Source organism: Anopheles gambiae, chromosome 3 (genome assembly GCF_943734735.2).
Source record: "Anopheles gambiae chromosome 3, idAnoGambNW_F1_1, whole genome shotgun sequence".
Classification (NCBI taxonomy): Eukaryota; Metazoa; Arthropoda; class Insecta; order Diptera; family Culicidae; genus Anopheles; species Anopheles gambiae.
In genome coordinates this window covers 49,948,335-49,960,464 of record NC_064602.1, presented here as the reverse complement: position 1 = coordinate 49,960,464, position 12,130 = coordinate 49,948,335, and the positions used below count along the sequence as shown (strand labels likewise).

The 12,130-nt window shown below is 40.3% G+C and overlaps 2 protein-coding genes across 3 annotated transcripts; one reads left to right on the top strand and one right to left on the bottom strand.

Moving 5' to 3' along the window:
- The first annotated feature begins 4,826 nt into the window (after window positions 1–4,826).
- On the top strand, window positions 4,827–6,140 carry LOC1279643 (proliferating cell nuclear antigen). 2 transcript variants are annotated; one of them, XM_319407.3, is made up of 3 exons: window positions 4,827–5,017; window positions 5,108–5,610; window positions 5,678–6,140. In XM_319407.3, exons 2-3 carry the CDS (start codon window positions 5,115–5,117, stop codon window positions 5,962–5,964), a joined length of 783 nt encoding a protein of 260 aa, XP_319407.2. In that variant the 5' UTR covers window positions 4,827–5,017; window positions 5,108–5,114; the 3' UTR covers window positions 5,965–6,140. The 2 variants fall into 2 exon arrangements, with proteins under 2 accessions (XP_319407.2, XP_061511002.1); XM_061655018.1 differs by having other exon boundaries at window positions 4,848–5,027.
- Window positions 6,141–6,887: 747 nt separating this feature from the next.
- On the bottom strand, window positions 6,888–9,872 carry LOC1279642 (DNA replication licensing factor Mcm6). The gene is made up of 4 exons (XM_319406.4): window positions 9,606–9,872; window positions 8,510–9,543; window positions 7,223–8,427; window positions 6,888–7,130 (listed from the first exon to the last, which is right to left on the bottom strand). Exons 1-4 carry the CDS (start codon window positions 9,695–9,697, stop codon window positions 7,017–7,019), a joined length of 2,445 nt encoding a protein of 814 aa, XP_319406.4. The 5' UTR covers window positions 9,698–9,872; the 3' UTR covers window positions 6,888–7,016.
- Window positions 9,873–12,130: the final 2,258 nt, after the last annotated feature.

Sequence of the window (12,130 nt, the reverse complement as noted above, 5' to 3'; positions counted from 1 at the left end):
GAACAGTAAAACAATGAAAAAGTGGTGTATATTAAAGATTTTATGCTTATTTAATTTATTCTAACTTGTTCGGAATTTTAAAATCACGATAAACAGGTTATTTTTCACTTTAAATGCTGCCGAAAATAGGTACACAGTAAATGTTCATTTTTGACAGCTCAATGTTGTGGGCTCCTGCCGAAACTCGGAACAATAACACACTTTGAATTTGGCTGAATATTCCTTATAAAATTGATCAGAACACTACAATGCGTATGTCGACACATAATATGACCTTTCTTGTACCAAATATCACCAATTTTACGACAAACGATGCACTAACTTAAGAGAAAAATAAATATTTGTAAGCCAGTTCGCACCGTACGCTATAACCATCAAACTGTCAATGGCTGCTCTGTTTAAACGTCGCATCAAGATGGCTGTCAAAACGGGCCAAAATAAGCAACATAAAATTAATAATTAAAGTGCTTTTTAACAGAAATCTTAGGAAAGTAAGAGTGTTAAATTGCTTTAAACATTTTTTTGTACATATTCACATTGATACAAACATTTTCTGACCCGTATTCGCGCTGCCGAAAATAGGAACACAGCCTGCCGAAAATAGGAACAAACTGCCGAAAATAGGAGCAAAATTAATGTTTGCATTTTCACGAATATTTATGAAAAAGGGCTTTGAACCGGCAAATAAAAAATATTGTAACATACTATGATAGTTTATCAACCAGAATAACAACACTTTCAAGAAAAATAATGAAAAATATTGATGTGTGAGAAATTTTTGTGAAACTGCTGCACTAGCCTGCCGAAAACTGGTACAGTTACCCTGCTTTTTAACACCAATCTTACCCAAATAGCCAGCTCGTACTTTATAGCTGAATTAGGGCTGTTTAACGAAAAATCGTTCCGATGTCGTACTTTGTGGCTGATTAAGAGATAGACGGTACTTTGCGGAACTATGGAGCTTTTTAACAGACACATGGTACTCTTTGGAACTTTGCGGCTGATTAGCACTATGTGTAGGGTTCATGATGGAACTTGAAGGCTTGTTAAGAAAGGGTACTGAACTTGGTGGAACTTTATAGCGTTTTAATGCATGACATCGGTACAAGGTGGCTCTTGTCAAAGTGTCAAAGACGGACCCCGGCAATAATCTCATTGCTGCTGCACAAGTTAGATTCGTTAATTGAAGAATGAATATTGAGTGAAGTGATTGTGAATTATCAGTAAATTGTGTAAAATTTTGTGTAATTCATCAATACAAAGGATTAAAAAATATATATATATGTGTTTAAACGAAACAAATCTTGTTGTTTATTTCATCGATGACGCTTGCTTGAAAATAAAACACAAAGAAAAATAATCCCTGGCATCGTGGCATAAGGAAGCTGCTTAGGCGCTGTTTGAAAGACCCACATAGAACTTTGATGCTGTTTATCTACTGCAAAAGGCGAATTAGAGCAGCGATCTTTAGCGTGCCAAAATGAGCTGCTTAAGCAATTCTGGCTATTTGGGTAGGAAAGTAACCCAAATAGCCAGAATTGCTTAAGCAGCTCATTTTGGCACGCTAAAGATCGCTGCTCTAATTCGCCTTTTGCAGTAGATAAACAGCATCAAAGTTCTATGTGGGTCTTTCAAACAGCGCCTAAGCAGCTTCCTTATGCCACGATGCCAGGGATTATTTTTCTTTGTGTTTTATTTTCAAGCAAGCGTCATCGATGAAATAAACAACAAGATTTGTTTCGTTTAAACACATATGTATATTTTTAAATCCTTTGTATTGATGATTACACAAAATTTTACACAATTTAATGATAATTCACAATCACTTCACTCAATATTCATTCTTCAATTAACGAATCTAAGTTGTGCAGCAGCAATGAGATTATTGCCGGCGTCCGTCTTTGACACTTTGACAAGAGCCACCTTGTACCGATGTCATGCATTAAAAAGCTATAAAGTTCCACCAAGTTCAGTACCCTTTCTTAACAAGCCTTCAAGTTCCATCATGAACCCTACGCATAGTGCTAATCAGCCGCAAAGTTCCAAAGAGTACCATGTGCCTGTTAAAAAGCTCGATAGTTCCGTAAAGTACCGTCTATCTCTTAATCAGCCACAAAGTACGACATAGGAACGATTTTTCGTTAAACAGCCCTAAATCAGCTATAAAGTACGAGCTGGCTATTTGGGAAGAAAGCTAAATTGCTTTAAACATTTTTTTGTACATATTCACATTGATACAAACATTTTCTGACCCGTATTTGCGCTGCCGAAAATAGGAACACAGCCTGCCGAAAATAGGAACAAACTGCCGAAAATAGGAGCAAAATCAATGTGTATATTTTCGTACAGTACATCATTGCGACGGAACCTTACAAATGTTATTGCGCGGTCGAATCAGGAATCGTGCATCGAATCGATAGAAGAAGGGAGTACGAACGATGGGGAGAAGAGGAAGCATAGAGAATAACGCTGCACATTCACTCATACATTCTTACAGCAGTAGGCTATTCGCGAGAACATGAAATTGGGAGAGCATATTTCAACGCTAGGGAATGAGTGCAAGCAGATGCGGTATAGAAGATAAGGCAAGATTGCCGAGTTTTTGTTCAAGCTAGGTCCAAAATGTCTCATTGGGAACTGGAACTATGCTATTTATCAACTGCAAAAGGCGAATTCAAACAGCGATCTTTAGCATGCTAAAATTGACTGCTTAAGCAATTTTGGCTTTTTGGGTTATCAGGATGGAATAAATATGTATTTCATTTCACCTTTCATGAAAGCTATTGAAATTAGTTAGAAATATTAACACATTTCAACGGGTTTGTATTTAAGAACTAAATAATGCAAACCATTTTCAATAATGTGTAATAGCTCAGGGCTTCACGCAAGAGAACATAACACGTAAATTGTGCTATCGAATCTCACGCTCATATCAGGGAATCACTACAACAGTACAGTGTTAAATACGCTTGTAAGGTTTTGTTTTGGCAATTGTAAATTCAAATTAAAAAAGGAATATTTTCAAGGAAATATTTCGAAAACATTTCCCAAGCGCCACAGATTAAGCTTAAACGACTGGAAAATTGAATATCCATAGAAAAAAATGAAAGCTCCACAGCTTCATTGGTTTGATCAATAGATGGCGCATTAAAACTGATTATTATATTGCAATCCTTTTCTTGCAATGTTTTTCGACAAGTTTCATCTTATTATGACCTATATAGCCTTCTAACTTTCCGAGCAAAAATCTATTTGAATGCTCGTGTGGTCAGATACGTGGGTATCAACACCAACGACCATTACTCAAATCTCACTTGCTTCAGTGCTGGTGGTTTCCATTGGAGTTTAGTATTTAAACAATCGTATCGCCGTTCTAGTTCTAGCGATGCATAACTTCAATGCGAAACCATACAACAGTACAGAGGAAATGAAAGCTCTCCTCCAAGCGAGGAAGCTCAACTGGTTGGGTATCCCACAAACAGATAACGCCACCAGCTTTTTTTTGCTATTTTTAGAATGCATGAGTCGTTTGCCGTCTGCTAAACGAAGTCTTTCTATATTCCGTTTAGGTAGAGTGCTTGAGTCGTTTAGAAGACGTTTAGTGGTAGTTTAGTGGATTTGAGGCACTTGGGTTATTTACTGCTAAATGCACTGTTAATCGCATTCAATTTGACGGCGATTACAAGGCGATTAGAAGGCATTCAACGGAAATTTACGGGTAGGGAAAGAATCACCATCAAACAATCGTTCCGCGGAGCCGTTAAATTACCGTTACCTATTTAGTGCTTTATAAAAAATATATCGATCGATGTAGATGTTTGATGTGGCCACGAGAAAAGCTCTTTTTGCAGTTGACAAGCAGTTTTGGCAGTTTTTGAAGTTGATTTTTTTTAAACATTTTGTCACCTCCGTGGCCTTGCGCCTATTGACACGAAGGTTAATACGGACGTCACACGAAGCGTAAACTTTGGCGTAAACTGGATTTCAGCCATACAACCAAAGTGGGTTTATTATACAGGTGGGCTTATCCCGAACAATTTGACAGCCGTGCTGTAGAAAAATGAAAACGAAATGACAGGAGGGGATTCGATCATTTGTTGATGTATGCGTGAGAATTCCAATGGCTGTTTTGGTTGATGTGTCGTAGTGTGGGTGAAAAACTACGTATCACAATCGAATCCCCTCCTGTCATTCGTTCGTCCAATATGGCCTTCCCGCCAAACCTATAAGCCCACCTAGTCCCTATACCCACTTTGCATACAACCCTGAAATCTTTTGACAGGAAGTTTACGCTCTCCCATACAAATCAAGCGTAAACTTTTTGAGTTTACGCCTCGTGTGATGTCCGTATAACAGTAGAATTAAATAAGCGAAAGGCCATGGGAGTGACAAAATGCTGACAAATTTTTCAAAACGTGAGCTTTTGTCACTTTTTCGAGCTTTTGTCAAAATTTTGTAACCTGGAGCAGCCAGGAAAAAAAGTTGACAAAAGTTGACAAAATTTGACGTTCGTGAAAAAGCGTAAACAAACAGCTATTTGGCGCAGTTGTGACCCATTGTTATGATAATAATGCTAAAATGCATGATTCTAATTGATTTATGTACCTATTTAGTACTTCTTAAACAAAATATCGATGATATTCAGATGTTGGAGCTTTTTTTCGCTCTTGTGTATGTTTTTGGTGCGGCTCTTTTTGCAGTTGACAAGCAATTTTGACAAAGTTGAAAAATTTTTCAACATTTTTCAGCTCCGTGGCCACGCGCTAAATAAGGTCATTTCAAAAATAAATTTATCCTCAACAAAAACAGTCATCGACCACTATGCTTTCCTTTGCTGTCAACAATGCCAAATTGAATGACAGCTTTGTGTTGTTATTTCGCGCCTTTTTGCAAGCATCCAAGGTGTACCGCCAAATTACAGGAATATTTTCTCATTCATCTTCCTACCTCGTCCGTGTACGTACGCTTGCATCTCTTTGCTTGAGAGCTTTTTGTGTCATTTTATTGTGTTGTAAAGGCAAGTATTTGTAGATCAGTTCCTGTTGCTATACTAGTTTTACCTGTAAATACATGTTGTAACGCGTGTGTATTTTTAATTTCATTCTAGCATCAACATGTTCGAAGCGCGACTGAATGCTAGCCACGTTCTAAAGAAGGTCCTGGATGCCATCAAGGATCTTCTGAACGAAGCCACATTCGATTGTAGCGATTCTGGCATTCAATTGCAAGCTATGGACAACTCCCACGTTTCCCTTGTATCGCTCTCACTACGGTCCGACGGATTCGACAAGTACCGGTGTGACCGGAACTTGTCTATGGGAATGAACTTGGCCAACATGGCCAAGATTATGAAGTGTGCCAACAACGATGATACATTGACGATGAAAGCTCAGGACAATGCCGACACTGTAACTTTTATGTTCGAATCACAGAACCAAGAAAAGGTGTCCGATTACGAAATGAAGCTAATGAATCTGGACCAGGAACACTTGGGCATTCCAGAAACGGATTATGCGTGCGTTGTTCGCATGCCAGCGATGGAGTTTGCACGCATCTGTCGTGATCTGTCGCAGTTCGGCGAGTCCGTTGTCATCTCCTGCACCAAAGAAGGTAATGCGTTTTATGCTTGTGCGATTCTACCTCTATGCTACAGTAATGAGTTTTCTCTTTCGTGTAGGTGTGAAATTCTCGGCATCCGGTGATGCGGGATCGGCTAACATAAAGCTGGCGCAAACCTCGACCGTGGATAAAGAGGACGAATCGGTCATTATCGAAATGCAGGAGCCTGTGACACTCACCTTTGCCTGCCGGTACCTGAACTCCTTTACAAAAGCAACGCCACTGTGTAACCAAGTGCAGCTGTCTATGTCGGCTGACGTACCGTTGGTTGTTGAATACCGTATCCCAGACCTGGGCCACATCCGCTACTATTTAGCGCCTAAGATAGAAGACGATGAAAATTAAGCTAAATATAAATACAAATAAGACCATCTTTCTCTTTTATACACACAACCGCTAGTTACGCTGTTACAACATTGATCACAAATGATTGTAAGAGCAATCGTTTCGATTAACTTCTAAATGAAGAGTGTTCAGTCTCATTAAATTACTCAACTACCTTTTCATGTACCTTAAAGAAATGAAAGATTTTTAACTATTATTTGACACATTTGAGAAAAACATCCAATTTTAATGTTGAACTACTTGTATTATTATTCTTTTCGAGGGCAATCAACTTTCCAACAATGGGGGTCCTCCGATAACGGTCCGCTGTTATGATGTACGTATTCAAATCAGTGATTGCATATGGAACGTGGCCAAGGTCATATTTCATGGTTTTCATTTCATTAGCATGGTCCGTTACTCATGCTAAATGAATATTTCGCCATAAAGGGATGGTCCTGTGGTGCAGTCGTTAGCTCGCACGACTTAACGAGATGTCCGTCGTGGGGTTTAAGTCTAGAATGGATCGTCCTCCCGTAGCAAGGACTGACTATCCGGCTGCGTGGTACGTGGTATCTGACGTTAAGCCAAGTAAAAGAAGAGTGTATTGCCAGAATAAGATAACTTTTACACAAAAACGCGTCAACTCGTGATGACGAGAATAGTATTCCAAACTCCAGATCAGTGGCAGATTTAACGGTACGCGGACTCAGCGGCCGCGGGAGGCCCCGTCAATGTAGGGGCCCCGTGTATGGTAATTCCAGCATATAGAACAGTGTGAACTCTTGCAGTAGTCTCAGCAAGAGCTTCTGTGCTAGATAGGGGCCCCATGGATGAAGAGACTCATAAACTATAGGGGCCCAGCAGAGGGATCCTGAGCAACCCCCCCCCCCCCCCCTCCCTCCTAATGTGTTAGATTCAAAACCTAATGCAACATTCGTTAATTATAAATTATCAATAAGTTTAATGTTCAATTTATTAAAAAGAGATACGCACAAATGGAATACAAAACCACTTAATCTAAGCTGAAAATGTGAACGCAATTATGTTCTGAAAAACGATCGCTTAGTTAATTAACTCTCAACAATGTAATTAGGGTGAACCACTAACAATACATCTTGATCCCCAGCATCGTCTTGGTCCGCTTCGCCCAGTTTCGCCTGCTTTAGAGGTATGATTACTTGATCCTGCAAAAAAAGGTAAGAAAAACAAAGCATACGAGCAATGTAAGCATCATACATTGGCATGCTATCTATCATAACTCTACGCATTTACTTACGTGATAAATTAGTCGATCGATCACCTTCTCAATCAAAACCTTTCTCTCCATCAACTCTTCAACCGATTCCAATTGATCCTCAACCTGACTAAGGTACCAGTTGATCAATTCGGTCTTACTAATTCCTTCCCGGTCAAGCTCTTCCGACTCCATGCGGCTTTCTTCGTTGCGCATGTGAATGACCAGCATGTTGGAGAGATTTTTATATTCTTCAAAGGAAAGGGTCAGCTTCTTCTTGGCTACTGCCGGCGTATCCTGATCGTTTTCTTCGGTTTCGTTCGTTCTGGGAGTATCTTCTGGCGTTTCCTCACCGATGTCCATTACGTTCTCATTTTCCTCGCCTTCCTCTTCATCCAGATGAATGTCTGGTTGCTCAACTCGAATGATCGATTTGTTCAATAGCCGATACGCTTCCTTTACGTGCCGTTCAGTTACCTCTTCACTGCATTCCATTTTGGCCATTGCTTCGCTGAGTCGAATCATACTTTCAAGCTGACGAACAGTGATTCGCCAAGTGCTTTTGCCAGTCGTGCCGGTATCTCGCTGCCGCAAATGGCCATAATTCTCGACCAACAGTGCCATTGCCTCTGGCTGAATAACTGGTTTAAATTGACGGGCAAACATGATGTAACGCAGAACGTCCTCACGCGAGTACACCTGATCCAACGAGTGTTCTATATGCGAATGCAGATCCACAATCTTTCTTGCGATCGCATAATCTACCACCTCATTGCATTCGTCTACCAAAATGAAGAACAGATCAAAACGCGACATAATCGGAGCAGTCAGTTGAATGTTTTGCTGCAGCGATTTCGACCGGTCGTACCTGCCACCAATCGGGTTGGCAGCGGCTAAGATGGATGTACGCGCATTCAATGTAGCCCTGACGCCTGCTTTAGCAATAGAGATTGTCTGCTGCTCCATTGCTTCGTGAATCGCGACTTGATCATGTGGATCCATCTTGTCAAACTCGTCAATACAACAAATGCCATTGTCGGCCAGCATAAGCGCTCCAGCTTCGATTACAAAGTCGAAGCTTTCCTCATCTCTTACTACGGCCGCCGTCAGACCGGCAGCAGACGAAGCTTTTCCCGATGTGTACACTGCACGAGGAGAAAAGTCCGAAACTTGTTTCAAAAATTGGGACTTGGCCGTACTAGGATCGCCCACAATGCAAACGTTGATGTCGCCACGAAGAGTAGTTTCTGGAAAGAGATAATAAACCAACGAACGAGAAGGATTAGAAAGAGGTTAGGTAAATGGTGACGCTTTGTTTCCTGAACTCACTTTCTTGCGTAGTTTTAGCTACTCCACCGAATAACATCAACAAAATCCCACGCTTTACCTCGTCGTTGCCGTAAATCGATGGGAAAAGACTGTTGATCAAGTTCTGGTACAGTCGAGGATCGCGCGACATTTCGTACACTTTGTTCCATTCAGCTGGCGTCATTTGGTCCTTCATGATTTGCGATGTTACTTCACTCATTGGCATATCGGTGCCACCGAATCGAGACGATGTCACCTGCACTGAACAGGCTAGAAAAGCCATCTTGTAGTTGAGATCTCGCATACCCAGTGCTTTCAGTCCACGCACTCCTTCGGCAGCATTGTCGCCCTGCTTGTGGCGGGATCCTATTTCTGCCTTTGCACCCGGCAACTGCAGAGCTCCAACATCCGGAATCACAATCAGCGTACCAGTGAAATCATATCGATCTCCCGCCTGTACTGTTTCTACCATTTCCGCACGCAAAATCACCTCAACCGAACGAGGGATGCATCCGCGCGGAAGTTCCGCTTGCGTCTCTTGAATGCGCACCTTTTGGAAGTCAATAAACAACGATTTATCCACCTCCAACATGAAGCGTCGGCGATTAGCGCAAACTGGATTCCGGCAGATGGTCGGATTTGTAAACTTAAACTGTTGCTCGACGTCTCGGATTTCCGTCTGACAATCAAGGCAGACGAACGTTCCCAACACCAGCTCAGGATGCACTGGATGCGTGCGTACCACCTGTCCCGAAATGCGGATCAGCGTTCCTATCTTCGACGTACTTAATTCGCGAACCTTGTGGCGCGTCGGTACGTCCACAAACGATACGTAACATTCTTTGGATTTTTTCAAGCTGGTTCTGTCGCGAACGAAGTTCGACACCGATTGACACAAATACGGAAAAATTCGATAGTACTCCTCGATGATGGCGGTGGCCAATGTTTGGTTGTAATTTTCCACATCCTCAAAACTGACCTCCAGTGTCGATCTGTCCGGATTGACAAGATTCTCCACCGTTTTCAGGTACTTGATTTCACCATCCTCCTTAAACCTGCGGTATAATTGAGATTATGCATAAACAACATGTACACAGGCAGGAGGCGCCGTACTCACTCTTCGAGGAAATCCAGGAACAATTTTTGGCACCGAACTCCCACTTCATCGCGGACACGAAGCTGTCCTACATGTGCATCAGCAACATCCATGTTAAATTCGAGCGTGCGAATAGAGACACAGGAATTGGATTAAAACACAAATGGTATAACAAACAACAAGCTGCCTTCACTCTAGCGAACCCACAAACACAAGACACAAGCATTTGGTGCGCGCCAATTTCTCATGACATCTGTTTCTTGCAGCGCCCTCTGGTGACTCTTTTGTTTCTTGTGGGAACTGGATTTTACATTGAAATTGACATTCAGCGTTTCAGCGCTTTCAAATTATTCTTCAAAAACCGTTAAAGAAAATTCTGTAAAATATTTTTTATTTCATTCAGCGATTTGCCTGAGTAAGACTCGGGTTGTATTTTTTTTCCTCGTTTCAATTCAATCGTCGTGTGGGGAGAGGTGTAGTGAGATAAAACAATGATAATGGCACATTTTGCACATCATCTTATGTATGAAGCAACGGTTTACTGAATGGGCCACCATTATTTTTTATTATTAACTATTTGCCATTATTTAATTAAGGGTTTGTGCATTTTCTAAAATTCGTTAGACTGTCAAACGGTTAAAATCAAACTTACTTTCAATTGATTATAATAATGATTCATGTTCAAATATTAAAATTAAACCTTCATCATAAGAAAGTGCTTTTATGCGGCACCTTGTTAAGTGCAATTTGAGAACGATAGGAATGTTTTTTTTTAATTTAGTTGTAGCATTACTCAAAATCCGCAGTATCAAATATTGTTATCTAATTCAAGCATAGTACCACAATAATGTCATTCATTGACAATGTAAAGTGTCCCGCGGTTTTGAGTGGAGTTATTAAAAATTAATCGTATAGTCATTCTTACCAGAAGTAATCGGTGCATCGAAAGTTTATTACGATCCCGAGCACTCTTGCTAGTCGACTGCATAGTTTTGAAACACTGCCAACGGACAAATATTATATTTTTAATTGCTTATTTCAAAGCCATACAGCCTTCAAGCGTTGCTAAGCGTGATATCTGAAATAAGGTCAATTTCTACTGTAACGAAGACGAATAAACCTGCATTCCATACCAGCGCCACATTTTGATTGGAAAGTAAAATAATAGTCATAAAGACACCGACACCAGCAACGACATATGTAGACTTCTTCTTCCTTGGCTCAACAATCGTTGTCGGTTAAGGGACTGCTTGAATCACTTGTGGGCTTGGCTTTCAGTGGACTTATGGATTACTATCCATACCAGGATAGTCAGTCCTACCCGTATGGTGGCACGGTCCATTTGGGGCTTGAACCCATGACGGTCATGATGTTAAGTCGTACGAGTTGACGGCTGTACCACGAGATCGGCTTATGGAGACGCAATGTGGAAATATGGATTATATTGTACACGTAATTGTCTTGACCGCAATGGACCGCAACCTGCCTTCCTTTAAAGCACCTTTTTGAATTTAAGACAATAAGGAGCATATGATGTTATGTTCTTCCGTTGATTAATCCAACACGATTGATGTTTATTTCCGTTTTCTCAAACGTTCTTACTCGAACATCCTATGTCTCGTTACCTATCCCTTTCTTATCTGTACTAATCCATACAGTAATATGGTGCAATATGTTTTGAGGAAAAATTTGATAAATAGGGGTGAATCGCAATATTTAGTAATTGATTCCTTCAGAAGATTTCCTTTGATTAGCTGAAGCACTCAGCATTTCGAAACTGTTTCTTATCTGGTAAATCATTGGTCGGCTTTATGACTGAAAGAATAATATTATCTAAAAATGCTCGTCGAGTTCCACGTGCAGAGCTAATTTGATAAACCAAGCATACATATGAGTAAATGCAGTGAAATATATCAAGGAAAAAGAACCAATATTTAGGCAGCAAATAGCGCCATGCGGCTTAAAAACCGTACCGACCACTGTAGAAGAGCAAATGATTAAAGTTCCATAGTTCAAAATGATGTTAATCTATTCATAAACTAAAGTTAGTATGGTAATGGAAGGCGTCCATCTTGTCTACAAGCTACAATCGAATAGGGTTTCCCTTCAGTGTCGGTGTCCTCTGCGAACAGTCGTAGGCGTACTTGAACAACGCAATAGCTACAGCTTCAATATATTTGGTCATGTTGGCATAAGCTCCTCAACACTGAGTTAGCCAATACAAACAGGAAGAAGGATATGTACTATTACAAACAAATAAATAATTTTGTAGAGGTAAATGATCAGATTTTGTCTAGCCTAAAAAGAGGTAAAAGAACATCTTTTGTTAAATCTAACCACTTCCTTAGTAACAAATTTGAACCACTGAAGTATGAACCAGTCGTAAAAGCTTTATTGGTTTTATTGAATGGATTCAATTACAGTAAATATTTTATAAAGCATACCGTTGTATGTAGAAATTGTTCTACAAACAATTGAACGCCAATACAACTTTACAGTAATTGAGGAGTCTAAAAAAGACTAAAGTGTATGTAAACTAAAACATA